Raw genomic sequence first — 16,852 nt, forward strand, 5'->3', positions numbered from 1 at the left:
GTATTTTGTGTTCCTGACAAAATTAAAACGCATAAGCCTAAATGTCATCTTGAGACCCTGTGTTCTACAGGCACCTTATTTTTCGTGGGAGGCCTTGGCTGTGGCTCTGACTGTTGGCATGTCAGTATAGAAAATCAGTTTGAGACATGACATTTTTAAAGTTGAAGTATTTAATATTCTGAGTGTTTAAGGAATGCCAAGCTTTGAGCAGTGTCGGGGTACTGTACGTGCAGCAGCAAATTATTTATAGCAAGTGATGTGAGGACAGGTCATCAGTGCCAGTACACGTCTTCAGCTGGTTTTAACTGTTTTTCTGACCCTTCTGATTGTGTAAATATGTGTGATGTGTAGAGACGATAACTCGAGTGCTGCACCTTAACAAGTGAGTCATCCATAGAAATTAGGCATGAGAATGTGAGCCCATACTTCCCTACGTACTACCTCAAACCAGGTTACAGTCTGCTGTTAACAACCCCTTTTATTGATTTAAAGCTTGTTCTAAACTTCACAAAGATAAAATGTGTGAATTTCACACTAGCACAAACCTTTTGATGTTCCTACTTTAATCATTGGTGTATTTTGAAATCTAATCTATACAGTTCTGCATTATAAATATTTACGAATTTATTTGAATAGCAGATTGAAGACTAATGTATTATATACGAGAACAGTGCTTGTGTTTAATTTAATAACATTAAAAATATATATTTACTCCACTACACTATCTACAGTAGAATATAGATAACAGAGATATTCTGTTTGCTCAGGCTGCCCCGAAACAATTGGGTGCCATTTACCACCGTGCCGTTCAACAGCTAATTGTGCTCACCACCGACAGTTATATTAAAAAGGTCAGAGTCATCACTGACAACCAGCATACCCATGTTTTCATATACAAAGCCATGCTTTCTAAGTTCCCAACATATATAACATCCACTGTAGAGTTCAGAGTGAAAAAACATTACATCTGTTCACAGAAATAGTTTGGCTTTAATAGTTCCTCAATTCATCGCTGCACTTGGGAAGGATGGTTTCTGATTGTTTGCACCTGCAAAACTGCAAAACCAATTAAAGTTAGAGAATAATAATGTTTGTGAACTTTTTATTTAGTCTGTCTGTGTGTGAGAGAGTGATACGACTGCTTTGTGTGACTGAATTATTTTGTAGTGTTTTTTTATACTCTCAGTTGCCAGTTTTTTATGACTACAAGATTCTAATAATAAAAATACGGAACATTACACTCCATGAAAGTGGGATTTCTAGACAGTTAACAGTCGCCCTGCTGTTTCAGTGTCCCTTAGCAAGACACAGAGAGCTTCACTTCACTGCACTGTTCTTGAAGGACCAGTGTATAGGATTTAGTGGCATGTGGCGGTGAAGTTTAAGATTGCAACTAACTTACACCGTTTGTATTTGATGACCTGAGAATGAGAACGGGCTGTGAAGTGTGTAGGAGGAACTACGGTAGCCGTATCTACAGCCCCTGTTTGGTTTGTCTGTTCAGGGCTACTGTAGAAAAGGCTCCATAGAAAAATAGCTCAACACAAAAATGTCTATATTCAGGTGATTACACACTAATAAAAACTTAACTATGAATATTATATTACATTTCTGACAATATATCCTCCTGAATGAATGAAAAAATCCTCCTTGCACCAGTGGTAGCCTGTGTGGTCGGGTGCTCCATGCTAACTTTAGCTTACATTTCATCTCTTATGCAATAAAATTCAGCAACTCTAGCATGTAGCATCCTAATAGCCACATGTTAAGTCATTGTAAGAGGTGCCACAGTGGAAGTGCCCCTGAATGACACATAGCATAAAACCATCTACATGCAAATACAGACCTGCACTATGGTTTAAGTTTGGTTATTGTTTACGTGCTGTTATTACGATAATAGGATCACATTGATGTACTTTTTCTCAGCAGCTCTTTTTAAGTCCTGGATACAGATCCTTCTACCAGCTCAATACCCCTGGGGTTTTTACGTCCATATTGGACGATTTTGCACCACACAATATACGTCCAGTGCCAACGTTCAATGCCTAAATGCATTCCCTAGAAGTTCCCTAGATGTAATCAGGCAGAGCAAACCTTTATGCAAAAGAGCAATTAACATAAGCATTTTTTTATTAACCCTAACTATGATTTTTCCCCAACCATAACCACACTGTAGTTGTCAGGCGTAGTTATTGCAGACAGAGAGAATTTTAAAAACATTGACATTGAAATTTTTGCAGAATCGCCCGATTTCGCTGTTCTTGTCTGGCAATAGGGCTGGAACCGCATAATGCATGTGAGTAATATATGTTAATCATCGAATGGCAGAAAGCCTACATTCCAAATCCTCACTACAGTCTTATATCAGCTTATCCTTGAGCCAAGAGCTATCTGTTGACTTAATTGTAGTTATATTGTGCTGTTTTGTTTTCAGATATCATGCTAACAGGCAGACAGGGTGAAGCTATAGATACTGTAGCCCTATTTTAGCATTGCTGGTGGAAAATAATGTGGTGCTTTGAAGTGCAGGAAGCTACTTGGGCTGTATGATTCATTATTCCTGCATGACTTGTTTTGGTTGTATAGGAAGTGAAGCTGGTGGGCAGTGGACTGTGCGCTGCTGAAAGCCTTTGTGTACTGTAATAGATTTTAACATGGCTGCTAACCTCAACTGGGAAAAATAAGTCAAATCAGCTGTACTGCGGTAGTGATGTTTTGTTGTGTAACATTATAGGAAATCTGTGGACGCTAATTTACCGACACTTGAACTCAAATCTCCACCAGCCTCCGTAATGTTGTCCTTCTGTTTAGGGACATGAACAATCTGGGTGTCAAGACTTTCCCACCAGCACATGAAAGCAGGATAATAGGGATAAAAAGTACAAATAAAGAGATGACACTTGTGTAAATGGTGGAAATCCAAGATCCAACGTATCAGCAAAATCTCATCAAATGTATTAGCCAAGATAAGATACAAACCAAATTTACTTTAGACCACACCAGTGCTCTCACTGTGAGTATGTGCATGAAGAACGGGTGCGAATTATCAAATGTTCGTGTGTGTGTGTCTGTTTTTGTTCGTAGCGTGCGCGGTGTCTGCCATGCTGTGCGAGGTGGCCGGCAGTGGCGTCAGCAACAGGGTGAGGAGCAGCGGCGTGGACGGGGAGGAGGTGAAAGGTGACATGGAGTTTGATGTGGTGCTCTGCGAGTCCGAGCTGACTGAGAGAGCCCTGCAGCTCTGCCATCTCCTGCCTCCGGGCTTCATGCCAGTGAGTTTGAATTCGTATCACACACACACACGCACCCAGTGTGTCTCATTCAATGGATGTTTAATGGAGCTGAACAGCCATTCATCCTGCTCTGCTGCCTCTATCTCTGGCAGAGAGAGGTTTCAAATTGTGTGTGTGTGTGTGTGTGTGTACTGTGTATGCGTGTGTTTGTGTGCGGCTGTGTATGTACGTGCTCCATCAGAGTGACTTTAAGGGCTCCGAGTCCGAGCCAGAAATGCTGTTCCTTTCTCTGTTTGCCCAACTTTCATTTCAGCAGCTGCTCTTTCTTGTCTCTTCGGCTTGCAGCTATGTTTCTCACCCCATTTCTCACCTAAAAAATATCGCTCCTGCTCTCGTCCTCCTGCCGGCCATCTCTCATTCTCGTCCTCTGATCTCTGCTACATCTCTACTACACACCTTATGCTCTCTGTCAGCTGTCTTCTTAGATATGTGATGGTCTGGAGCTGTTTGTGCATCTAACCTTGCTTCACCAGAGAGCTTACCCATTTTTTCTCTCTCCCTGCCTCTCTCTTCCTCTCCCCAGCCCTGTCAGTCACCCCAGAGTTTCGCTCTGGATGCAGTTGACAGTCTGGTCCGCTGTGGCATCCTAATCATGGAAGAAGTAAGATACATTTTAGATACAAGTTTTTCTTTAAAGGTCCAGTGTGTGTGTAACATTTAATAGCATCTATAAGCAGACATGAAATATAATATATATTGATATGTTTTCATTAGTGTATAATTACCTGAATATAGAAATCTTTGTGTTTTTGTTACCTTAGAATGAGACGATTTTATCCACAGACGCCTCGGGTTGCCTTCCACTAAAGCCACCAAGTTTCTTCAGTGGCCCAGAACAGACAAACCGAGCACTACTTCTAGACAGGGCTGTTCATGTTTTTAGGATGTTTCACAGCCACCTTAGTTCCCCCCTCATGTTTGGAAGGGGAGGGCAAAGTGACTGAGTTACAATCTGCAACCTTAGATGTCATTAAATCCTACACAATGGACCTTTAACATGCTGCTGCACTGTTTTGAAAAATGTATCGTCTTAAGTTGTTTTTTACCCTGTAAAATTAAGAAACTTCAAGTGTGAACTGCCCTGGGAGCTTTAATAACAAAGTAAAAAGTGTCATTACAAACTCTGGGATTCCCTTTTATCAAACATTTACCCTGAAAACGTTTAGAGACTGAAAGCTTGACTTTATCATTAAATACTGTGGAACATTTTACTCATTCATTTAAAGTGACATTAATAGATATTTTTATAATAAAAATGTATTGACTAACAATCTGAAAACAATGAAATGGTTCGCTCATAGTGATGAAGCTTAATAATGGGTTTTAGCTCATCTCAGTGACGGCTATTGCAGGCAGGCAGATAATGATTAATAACAAGGATCTTGAGAGGTAATAAGCGTGCAGAGCTTTCTTTTCTAAATATTGGAATTTGGTGTTTACAGTCTATTGTGTAAAATTAGTTATCAGACTTGATTTTTCATGTTGTAATGAAACTCATTATACATTAAACAGCAACATGCACATAAGGCTCAAGCACTAAGTTTAAGACTTCACTCACATATGGCCTTACCAGACAGAAACAGATACAGTCTGACATGCTGCTGTCTTTTCTGCCGCCCGTCCTGTGTAGGTTGCCAGAGATGTTCCCATCTGTGATTTCTGGAAGAAGGAGGGTGTTCTGACCTGGACCACCTCTGATGATCCTTATCACAGTGACTCTGACTGTGAGGAGCAGGATCTGCGTTCCTACAAGGTAACAGAAGAGCACTGCTAGGCCCCTCTGCTTCTTCATATGCCACAGAGAATCATTATATGAAGGGAAACATTTTCCATACTGGCATGACCTACAAATGATGGCACCCGAGGTGACTGCCTACAGGGCACGTACAAAAATACCAGAAACATCACATAAACTTTGAAGTAACTAAATCTCCATTACAAAAGCACCTACACAACTGAGTCACATTACTTGAATGCCAATTAGCTGCATGTGTCAGCTTTAAAAGAAGCCTTAGTGGTCATGACTGTTATATGTGATTTTTCAAAGCAACAGAAGGCAGCTAACCAACTTCCAAAGGGACCAAACAGCCAGCTCTCATAGTTCAGGAGCATCGGTCACAAATACTGCAAAGTGACTTTGAGATAACAGCTTCAGGAGTCAGTACATGTAAATCTTATACTGCATCAAGAAAGAGCAACGATCAGTGCACACCTTATGGATAGTTCACCATCGTGAAGAATGAAACTCAATAGAACGAAGATCACATTTCCATTCAAAGGTGCACTGAGTTTTCATTTTAAACAATCAGTAATGTTGACCGTGTTTCTCACCAACACATCCAGATGGTTTAACAGACGCGTTGAATACACAGTTCTTGCATCTTAAAGCCCTGAGTGTACTGAAACCTCTGTTGTTTACAGTGTTTATATCAGTTTAAGGTCCTAATGGAGCCTGCGGTAGTTCAGTTCACATGGTCCTGAATGAACTTGAATTACAGATGAAAGAGAGCAGGAGTCCACACACTAAATATGACCATCTTTCTTTTGTATGTATGAAGTATGAATGATGGAACGTTTTGGCCTTCAAATTAGCCGTCAGGCAAACATCCATATGAACAAAAACTAGGCTGCATAATACAGATGAAAACGACAGCTTCACCTACAATTTTAAGGTCACATGAAGCAGATAAACATCCATCATCCTAAAGCTTTGTACTGCAGTATGTACATAAAAACATGTAATCGTACTACAACAGGCAGTAAGGCAGGGACACACATTAATTTCTATTTGAATCAAGGAAATTGGAGATCTGCACACTGGCTAGCTTACTGTATGAACAATTTGTTTTTTATATGTACATAGTAGATTGGTGTCTGATGGGTTTTGTGTGTGTATCCTGCTTTTTGTTCGTTTGTTATGTTTGCTTGATAATTAACTTATAAACTTATTTATTTACTGATGATTTTCAACCTTGAAACATTGCATCAGTAAAGAGTTTTTAGGAGCTTCCAAAATTAAGTGTGTGGTTGTTTTGTGTGCCAAAGTCTTCCTCGCTAACTTGGGATACAGCTGTATTTGACACCCTGTTCTTATCAGAAAATGTAAGGAACACTGTAACTAGCTATCGTTAACTATACAGAAAATGAATAAAAGTTCTTATGCCTATCTGTGCTGCAAGCAAGTTGACACCTCCACACTGGTATCAGTTCCTCTCTCTGACTTCAGCTGAGGAAGAGCCTCACCAGTGTATTTTTTTTTCCGCCTTTTAACTTTAACTTTTAACTCCCTCTATCCAATGAACTCACTCTTCTTCACCTGACGCCTCTGCTCTGCTGCCCTCAGCAAACACCTCCGTACCAAACAATGGAACATATTCCCTTACCTCCTCCTCTACTGCCTGTTATCAGTTGGCCTGGAAAGGTTTACTTCAGATGGTTTCACAAAGCAGTAATACAGTGATATCAAGTTTAAGAGATTTATGAACCTATAAAACTCACATATAGAGCTTTCCAAAGGCACATTTTTAATGTGTTATTACGTATATTAAGTTATTTATTTATACGCCGATCAGCCAGCATTATGGCCACCTGGGCATGCTTTGCCAGCCTTTGCTCTCCACGTACATCATCCTTCCTTCCTTGGACCACCTTTGATAGGTACTGACCTCTGCAGACCGGGAACACCCCACAACAGCTGCAGGTTTGGAGATGCTCTGACCCAGTCGTCTAGCCATCACAATGTGGCCCTTGTCAAAGTCACTCAAATTCTCACGCTGACGCATCAACTTTAAAGGCCTAAATGTTCACTTGCTGCCTAATATATCCCACCCACTGACAGGTGCCATGATAACCAGTGTTATTCACTTCACCTGTCAGTGGTCATAATGTTACGGCTGATCGGTGTATAATGCATTTGACCAAGGTATGTACTGAGCAGGATAATCGTCAGTTGTGTTTCTTAACTACTTCAAACATTTCTTTGACATTAGTAATTTCTTGTTCCAGATCCATCTGATAAGCTAATATCAGCCAATATATTATTGTTTATACCTTTTAGCTTCTACCATTTGGAGCCCCTTTGTGAGACTTTCTTTTTCTTATCTACTTATTTGGCTCTACTACTGTAGTCTATTAGTATATTTTTGCCAAGCAGCCTCTCTGGTCTTCATAGCTGCTGATTTGCCCTTTTTTAAAAAAAAAAAATGTTTTTACTCCTCATACAACTCCACTAATGACCACTCTCTCTTTTCTCTCTGCTATGTTAATTTTAAAGTTCTACTGTGTACTGAAGCTTGTAAGTGCTGCACATTCACATAATGACCGTTTAAACACAAATTGAATTAGCCTTATTGACTAAATGGCCATTGAAAAAGTGGATGAGATCCATTCAAAACGTCACACTGAATGAAATATCACTTGATATGTGATTTTTAAGCACTTTTTGTAAAATAGTTTTTAGGGAGCAAAAAACAAGGGCCGCTGAGCAACTACAAATACAAAATGGTCTGATCTCAGAGTTCATGTGTGTAAATAGCAGAAGAAACCCATAATACTATATCACCCTGTCCGGTGTGCTGTACTGGTAATGGCATCCATCCCTTGAGAGACATACTGGTTTTGTATGGCTATATAATGACCAATGAATAAAAGAAAGACACTGATAAACTATTTATAAAGTGCTTTAATGTACCCTCAGTTGTATGGCCTCCCTCATTTACCATTTGTAACCATTAATTCAGTCTTTATGCTTAATATTTGAATACCTGAATGCAGAGCAGAAGTAGTTCCAGTTTTCCAGTTTACACTACATGGCCAATTGTATGTCTGCACCCCCGTCCACATATGTTTGTGTACTTGGTTTTTAGATCCCTTCTTTTACATCTTTTACAGAATAGAATATTTTGCATTCAGCTTTTAGCAGCAGTTTGGGGGAAGACCCTTTCATGTTTTACCATGATAGTGCCCCTGTGCACAAAGCCTTAAAGGAATTTATTTTCTGGAGTTGGAGTGTGTAAGAACTTGACTTGCCTACACAGAGCCCTGACCTCAACCCCATCCAACATTTGAGCCCCGAATCAGAGGCAGCCTCATTACTCAACATCAGTGCCTGACCTCATTAACGCTGAGGCTGAACTGGGGCAAATTCCTGCAGCCAGGTTCCAAAATCTTGTGCAAAGCCTTTCTTGAAGGGTTGAGGATGTTACAGCAGCACAAGCGATCACATATGGATGTTAGGTTCCAGTGTCCACATACTTTTGGCCATATACACAGATTTTATGACAGCCTTCTGATGAGGACTGGTTCAAAGTGCAAGGTTCAGTTTTTTGATCCCTAAAATCATGGAAATGACTGCTCACATCCTAATCAACCAAGACTGATTAGAGGACATCAGAAATAAATACCCATGAAATAAATTCATAGATAAAAACAACATAAAACTATATTCTTCAAGAAAAACAGAGTGGGAGGATTAAATTAAAGTTATTTTGTCTATCCCTTCTACCTTCGTGTCTTCACATGCCACTCATGAGAAAGCTGGAGGCTCAGTGACTGCCACACATTGACAGTATACACTGTGTGTTTTTTATTTTACGTGAACATAAAACCTTAATGTTTTACTGCATGAAACCAAATACAAAGATACTTTGCCAGCACTGGGATTTGAACCTGGGACACCCACATGAATGTATTCTGCTCTGGCAAGTGTAACTTTTACAGTATTGTGCCTCTGTGTCCTGCAGCAGTATTACTTTCTTGGACCGACAGACCAACTGACAGCATCTTCTCACTGCTCATCACAGCGGAAAATGCTATTTCATCCCTGCTCTTCCCCCTTCCTCATTTTACCCTTTCTGACCACATTCGGTGTCTGTCTACTCCTCTAGATAAGCCAACCAAGTCAGTGTCCAGAGATGCTCTTCTTCCTCTGCAGTATGCTAGCTGGACCTCTGAGGACACTGTGCTGGACGATCACCGGACTGGACCTTCTACACTCATCGCTGCCAGGTATGTGTGTTGTATGTTTAAGGGACAGTTTTGTGTGGAAACTTGGCGAGACTTTCTGGATCTATTGGCAAAAATAAAATATAATATTCATATGTTTTCATTAGTGTATAATCAACTGAAAATAAGGACCTTTGTGTTTTTGTTACCTTAGAATGAATGAACGTTTATCTACAGAGAGGCCACCATGTTGAACTGCCAAGTTTCTACAGTAGCCCAGAAGGGACAAACCGAACACTGATTCTAGAGGCTTTTTCACGGCCACCATAGTTTCTCCTAAACACTTCACAGCCTGTTCTTATTCCCAGGTCATTAAATACAAACATAAGCAACGTTCAGTTAGTTGCCATTTGCAGCTTCACTGCTAGCTGCCTCTATATCCTAAACACTGGTCTTTTAAAGCTTCATTTGAAAGTATTAACATTTTTTGTACAATTATTGCACAACATGTTTTTCTTCAAAGCAAAGAACCAGCTGATACATTCATGCCACATTAAGTCAGAATGAATGTTGATGGTGTTCTTCATGTTTTTGATATTTATGCTTCAACCATTTGCAGTGGCCCGCTGCACCGACCACCAGTCGTAAATATACAGTGTGATAGCATGTCACCGACCCATGAAAACTCCATATAGTATCTCGGCAGAGTGTCCTTTGCTTTGAGTGGAATAACTGGCTCTATTTTCATGTCTTTCCTGCTGCAGAAGCAGAGTTTGTGGCTCAGATACACTCCCATCTGTGTGACACAGCACATAAGAAGAAACAGCACTACGGTGAGCTCAACCTGACATCCCCTCTTAAAAACACACACACAGACACACAAACACGAAGAGCCTCCATTTCTTTGTGTCATAACTTCAAAAGCTTGTCACCTTGCCTTCTCTCACTAATTCAGCTTGTGTCGTAACAAGTCAGCAGAGACCGGAGAAGAAACGCAAAGCAGCTCCCCTCTTCTCATCAAACGCTGTCTTCTTAAAAAATCATATAAGACAATCAGAAACTACCCAAATGACACCTTTCAATATTACCCAGAATAAAATTTCTATCAATCCCACTTGTAATGGCTTTGTTCTGTTATACCGACCTGGTTTTTTTATATTGGATATCTGTCTGTTCTTTTGATTCATGTGTGCCTTTGTGCCATATCTCACAGAAAGCTGCTCAGAGGAGGCTGCACACACTGCAGTTAGAACACTAATAGACCTGGGGGTGAGTGACAGCCTTTATGTGTGTGTAAGTGTGTGTGTGTGTGTGTGTGTGTGTGGTGGTGTGTGTAGACGTGTGTGTGTGTGTCGTGTGTGTGTAAGCTGTGTGTGTCGTGTGTGTGTGTGTGTGTGTTTCTAAATCTGTGTGCCTGCGGAGAATCAAAGCTCAACACAGGACTAAAAGTTTAGGCGGAGTCCAACTACCCAAAAAGTTCAGTTAAACATAAATCTGTTCCCATGTGAGCCTGAATCCAATTATGGTCAATTGGTGTTTTTCAACAGTATTCTTGAGCCCTCAAGCTCAATGTGAACAGGAATCCAACCTGATTTTTATGCAACAAGAGAGAAACTGAGCCTGACTAGAGCCAGCCACATCCAATCATGTTTGAGGCAGAAATGTCAGTCTTTAAAGAGAATTCACTGGGCCAAGGACACAAGTGACTTAAAATTAGAAATGAGAAAAAATGTGGTACAGGCAACACTTCCTCTGAGTCTCTCAACCGTTTCACATTTTGGGCTTTAAAAAGAACAATACTGGTGTCCTACGAACCCGTAACCTTGTTATTGTTGTCTATATCAACTTTACCACCATTATGTTTCAAACTGTGCTGAATGTCATTGGGTTTTAAAACATTTATAAATTGTCTGAAATACACTTTCAGCACAAATGTTATTGCTGTGCAGGATCAGCGGTCTACGTAAGCACCAACTTGATGTACAAAGTCTCCGTCTGTCTCTGCACAGGATGTGTTCAGGCACAGTAGTGAGTGTAGGTCTGTCAGAGCCCAACACAAAGTCACTGTAGTTACTTGTGTAAAAGAGACAAAAATAGACTTGAAGCATACAGAGTTGGTGAACATTATGATGTTAAAATAATTGTACATTTCTACTTAATATTGTATTGAAATGGCTTGAATCTGTTCTTTTTTGATAGTATGATTATATTTATAATGGGGAGGTATCTTCATCTTCAAAGCTCTCCTGCACATTTTACATTTCTTTTCAATTCTGTTCTGCATGTGCAAATACATTAACTAAAACTAACTCATCAAGCCTTTGGTTGTGTTAGGTTGTGTTAAATAGAAGCGTATCTGACGTGCATGAAATATAAAATATATTTGAACTTCACATTACAGAGGCTTTCAAACGTTTTACTTTATTATTTGATGGCTACATATAGGAACTAGTAACTGATAATGAATTTACACACAAAATATGTGATCAGCTTGTAAAATATGATTTGTTATTAAAGTTTGAACAAGCCCACAGATATGAGAGATATAACACACAAACAACATTAAAGCTTTTAAGCTTTTAAGGTTCTGATGGGTCTGTTTTTCTGCTGCTAGCTGGTTCCAGTCTATATGCTAAGCTAAGCTAATGGTCTGCTGGCTGTAGCTTCAAATTTACCATACCTTTAAGATGAGAATAGATTGCTATTGATCTTCTCATTTAACTCTCTGCAAGAAAGTGTATTTCCCAAAATATTTACCTGTTCTATTCAGTACATTGTGCTGATAATGCTTCGGTGCTAAGTAAGATAAAGATTGCAGGGAAATGTTCCTGGGGTGATTTGTTTTTTAGGATTCCTGTGACATATTTTCCTTTCTTCCTGTTATTTGGGAGGTGACCTGATATTAAAACACTCCACTCTGGCACAATGAACCGAGGATTAAACAGAAACTTTGATGAGGCCAGATAAAGGCTTCATGTTTATTGTGATGGATTATCAAGCTGCGGCAATTTTCAAGTCTGTGGAGGTTGTTTTTCATACAGTGCAAGAAGGAAAGCAGCAAATGGCTTGTCTTGCTGATAGGAATATGAGAATCTATTATTGCCATCTGCACTGACTCTGCAAACAATGAGGAATAATAAAAAAGGAGAAGGGCAACCTGGCCGATTGGCACCAACTTAAAATCTATGAACTGAAGAGAAACACTCCTATTGTGCTCATAAAAATGGACAAAACAGTCCCTCACTCATAACTCTAAAGTAGTTTTTTTTTAATCGATAAGTATATAAATCAATATTTTGGCATAAATTCCCTGTTCTCACAATTTACCACTCAGTCTTTCGACTCAATAAAGTAGCGTCTGCACCCATCAGACTCCTTTATCAGTCTGTGGGTTGGGAATCGTTGCCTTTTTAAAAATAGAGCATCATTGACCTATATCTCTGCAAAGATCTCATGAGGCAATTATTAACTTTCTTATAAAGGTTATCAGTCAGAAGTGGTCGTTATCATGCTAATTCCACTCCCTGATGTCAAGACGGCTTAATTTTTAAGATCTCCAGGTCAGGAATCAAAGAGGGGGAATGTGCTTCTAGTGTACATGCAACTGTAAAACAAAAGGAAGTCTGAAGCTCAGCTCTGTTATTTAGCCTCATTATTTCAAACCTTGCTGAGTATATGGAATAAGGTGGTTCAATGTTATTTATGTAACGTCCTTAGCTTTGTTTGTCGTTTTCATTTTTGAGGTGTTTTTGTTTTGAAAGGTTTTTATCTGTTTTGAATTCATTGTTTTTTTATTTGGCCTTCTGCAAAAAAAAAAAACACAGTGCTAAAGATAAGAATGAGCTCACAATGCTCAAATGAAGGTTACAGAATAAAAAGCATAGTGGTTTGCGAGTGTCCTGACGGTGCCGTGTTTATGTTCACTGCAGGTCCTTTCGGAGGAGCATCAGAAAGGAGGCGTCTTCCTGGGTGTCAGTCCTTTGTTCCAGTTGTCAGAAAACAGGCAGAAACTGCACCGCTTCATCTCACAGTACCTCTACAATTAATGTGTTTAACTGAGCAGCATGACTCGAGGCTGTGACTCGGCTTTGTTTTGTTGCAGTCTGACCTCATCCCTCTGTTAGTGTCACACAAGCTTTTGTTCAGTGTTTAAAAAAAAAAAAAAAAAGATGCATGCTGAGCCGGGACGCTCGTGCCTTTAGGTTAATTGCATTTTGATTTTCCGGTGATGAGACATTGATTTTTAAGTTTATCTTTAGTAATAGCATTAGCATAAAGCCACAGGAGACGAGGATTATGAAGTCCCTGTAATCAGTTGTGAGGACTCACTGCGCCTCGTGTTTCGACCATGTTTACGTTGTAATGAAGGCCGCAGATGTTTTGTTCGTAACGTGATCATTAAGCCGAGCTCTGCTTTGTTCTAGTTTCTCACAAGTTAATCAGTGAAAGTGTAAATGTTCATTCCGACAATAAACAAATTACTTCATCATTACTTGACACATATCATTTGAAGAGGTTCACAGACAAAAACGCTTTACAGTAGTATATTGTGTGCTCATTTCTTTAGATATAATTTCTTCCAAACAGCTCATCACTCTAACTCGCTCTCCTCCTGAATGTAGATCTTTTGTGTGCTGACTCAGACCTCAGGAGAGTCTGTTTGACGTAGACCTTTTGACTCCGAGGTGTAGACAAATCGATGTCTCGCTTTGAACGGGACGTAGAACTTTTTCTGGCAGGCGTTAATATTTTGGAGTTTACAACCATCTGTTTTTACAGTCAAGAGTCAGCACGTCTGTGTTTTTTCTTTCACCTTGACCACAAATCAAAGGTGCAGTTGATCGGCTCCCATTGACCATGAAACTCTACTGCCACCCAGTGTTGAAGTGAGTGTACTGTTAGAGCCTTTTCACAGGTGCCTCAGTAATAGCTTGGGTCTTAAATCCACACTTACACTAATTCTAGGCAAGTTTTTAATCTTAGTTTTTAATCTCAGTTAACTTCAAATTACTCCCCATGTAGTGTAAGTGTTGGGAAAATGCTGCCTGCTTTGGATAAAATAATCTGCTAAATGACTGAATTTAAAATCTAATTATTTCACTGATTATTATGTGACTCACTGGTTAAACATGATTATGAACAAGTCACCTAATCACACTACTGAAAAATGTAAATGAGTCCATTTAGTCTGAGGGTTTCTCTGCAGCTGTCAGTGAAAAAAAATCAACTTCAGTGATTTCAGCAAAAAGAAAATGAAGCAAGCAGGTACATGAATCAAAGTAGCTTCGTCAGGCAAAGTACATTTTCATTCAATTCATTTCTATTACTGGAAATCTGCTTACTTTCTATGAGAAAGTGGTTGAATCCTCTAAGTTAGTGGAAAACTCATCAGTTTATCATCCTGAATGTTAAACATAATTACAAACATGTTTTATTTTTTTACATATAAAAAAAACTGTCAGGAAGTTCACAGTTTCTGCTCTACTGCAGGGGTGGGTGGCTGCTGATGGAGGGTATTTTTACAGCTAGTGATGACAATGACTCAATAACCGAGGTCGAGCTGCAAAATCACCGTGTTGAGTCATGTAATTACACCGTTTCATGTAGTAAAAATACCATGTTTTCCTTCCTTTCAATTACTATAGTACCCTGAATAAAACATTCATCCTGAGTTTACAGTTTCCACACAGTCTATTAGAAACAAAACTCAATCAAACTTTCTGATAATAGTTATTAATTGTGTGAAGCAGTCGATCAGAAGTGCAGTTTATTTAACAGCTGACAGCCCAATCAATCATAGATTCTTGGTGTTTTCTGCAGGCTGTCTCAGGGATTAGACCACTTTGTTGATTATAGAGCCTAATTGGTCTATCTGGCACTCCACCACATCTCCTTTCTGGAAAAAAAAAAAATAAGTTAGTTAAAATACACCTTTACTCCCTTTTAAATACTCTCTCTTACTGTCTGTTAAGATACTGTGTCTTAACAGACTTTAACTGTGACAGAATACATACAGTATATTATCTGCAGCCATTGAGTTCTTTTGGATAAAGTAAGGAGTTGAAGTGCAGCTACAGACACAAGAACTGGTTCACACCAGCTCTACATTTTTTGGCAGTTTCACCCATGAAATTACCTTGAGAAAAACAGGTGGCTTTCTGAACACACCCACACCTGGAGGAGTGCCTGTCAGGAACACGTCTCCTGGAGTTAATGTCACAAACCTGACAGGAGTAAAAAAAGACACACATGGATGCCCAGATTCAGGGAGCAGCATGTGCTATTATACAGTAGCATCGAAATTACCACAGCTGACTATTGTCTACAGAATGAGAGGGTTTCTTTTTCTCATGGTCATGCAGTATAATTTTTATGCTCATTTGTTTATACAGATCCTGTGAAAGTCGTCAGCAGTAAGTCAGGAGAGAGACTGAGAGGCTTTCAATCTAAGAATCTCAGATCAGATCAGGGTGCTTCAGTGAAAAAGGGTGGCAGCCATGGTGGATAAGTCTTAGTGGAAGCATGTAATTTCAGCTTAGAGTCTGTGATGAACGGAGGCCATTTGCTTGCACAATAATCCTCTTGTGGATTCTGACACGATCTGATTTACATAATTTCTTAAATGGAAACTCTGCACTCTCAGCTTGAGTTACTGAAGCAGGAAAAAGTTAAAGTTTCGTATATAATATGAAAATCTGTGTGGATTTAAATCTCTTAGCAATGTCTTCCCCTGAAGCAAAGACACATTCATCACGTGCAGAAGAAGTGTACCGAGTGGACGTACTTTGAGACCCAGGCGACCAGCGCCTCTGTCTTGAAGATCATCTGATCAGTGTTGCTGCTCTGCACTGTGTCTCCATTAACCAGACAGCGGACATCCAGGTTGTGAGGATCTGAAGGGGGAATGATTAACAGGGTGTCTGCAGGTTTTCAAAAGTCCTTAAAAAGCACTGAAATAAAAAAAATATTTGTTCTTTCCTGCCATAGGAGTTATAATTTAGTTAGAGTTGTAACATCTATAGACTACAAATGAGATAAGTCAGCACCATCAGACCTGTAACAAACACTGTCACTTCGTCTGTTAATGGTCGTCTCATAAAGGTCTATAAAGGGTCAATTTTAGCAAAAACTTAATTCATTTAAATTAATTTATTATATAATTGATTATTTTAACAAACTTGGCTAGATTGATTAACTTTTTGATATTAATAGTGTTGAATGATCTTTCAAATGACAGTGGTAGGAGTAATCCATTAACTTTTGTTTGTCATAAAGCCACGTAGGACAAATATGTAATGATACTCGTTACCTTGATTTCCTGTCAAAAATTAAAGGTCCAGTGTGTAACATTTAGGAAGATCTACGGGCAGAAACTGAAGGTAGGTATGTTTTCTTTAGTGTTTAATTACCTGTGTTTTTGTTTCCTTACAATGAACTGTTTTTATCTACAGAGGGAGCGGGTCCTTTTCAGAGAGTCCACCATGTTGAACAGTCATGTTTCTACAGCAGCCCAGAACGTATAAAAACAAACACTGGCTGTAGATAAGACCTTTCTCATTCTTCACAGCCACCATAGCTTCCTGTACGCGCTCGTAAGGTTAAGCTGTATTCAAATGGTT

The 16,852-nt window shown here is 39.4% G+C and overlaps 2 protein-coding genes across 6 annotated transcripts in view; one reads left to right on the top strand and one right to left on the bottom strand.

Annotated features, from left to right (window-relative positions):
- gpat2 (glycerol-3-phosphate acyltransferase 2, mitochondrial) overlaps window positions 1–13,329 on the top strand; it is a 105,951-nt gene extending 92,622 nt beyond the window's left edge. For all 4 annotated transcript variants that reach the window (XM_035657889.1, XM_035657891.1, XM_035657888.1 and 1 more), the window contains exons 19-25: window positions 3,085–3,269; window positions 3,814–3,891; window positions 4,921–5,043; window positions 9,176–9,296; window positions 9,998–10,066; window positions 10,447–10,502; window positions 13,163–13,329. In XM_035657889.1, coding sequence (XP_035513782.1) covers window positions 3,085–3,269; window positions 3,814–3,891; window positions 4,921–5,043; window positions 9,176–9,296; window positions 9,998–10,066; window positions 10,447–10,502; window positions 13,163–13,279 — 749 coding nt within the window. In that variant the 3' untranslated portion in view covers window positions 13,280–13,329. The remainder of the gene's footprint in view (window positions 1–3,084; window positions 3,270–3,813; window positions 3,892–4,920; window positions 5,044–9,175; window positions 9,297–9,997; window positions 10,067–10,446; window positions 10,503–13,162) is intronic.
- Window positions 13,330–13,381: 52 nt separating this feature from the next.
- fahd2a (fumarylacetoacetate hydrolase domain containing 2A) overlaps window positions 13,382–16,852 on the bottom strand; it is a 7,289-nt gene continuing 3,818 nt past the window's right edge. For both annotated transcript variants that reach the window (XM_035657893.1, XM_035657892.1), the window contains exons 6-8: window positions 16,018–16,126; window positions 15,370–15,457; window positions 13,382–15,129 (exon numbers count right to left, since the gene is read on the bottom strand). In XM_035657893.1, the coding sequence (XP_035513786.1) occupies window positions 15,067–15,129; window positions 15,370–15,457; window positions 16,018–16,126 (260 nt within the window). In that variant the 3' untranslated portion in view covers window positions 13,382–15,066. The remainder of the gene's footprint in view (window positions 15,130–15,369; window positions 15,458–16,017; window positions 16,127–16,852) is intronic.

The sequence above is a fragment of the Morone saxatilis genome, unplaced genomic scaffold, assembly GCF_004916995.1.
Source record: "Morone saxatilis isolate NCDOM2014 unplaced genomic scaffold, NCSU_SB_2.0 Contig16, whole genome shotgun sequence".
Lineage (NCBI taxonomy): Eukaryota > Metazoa > Chordata > Actinopteri > Moronidae > Morone > Morone saxatilis.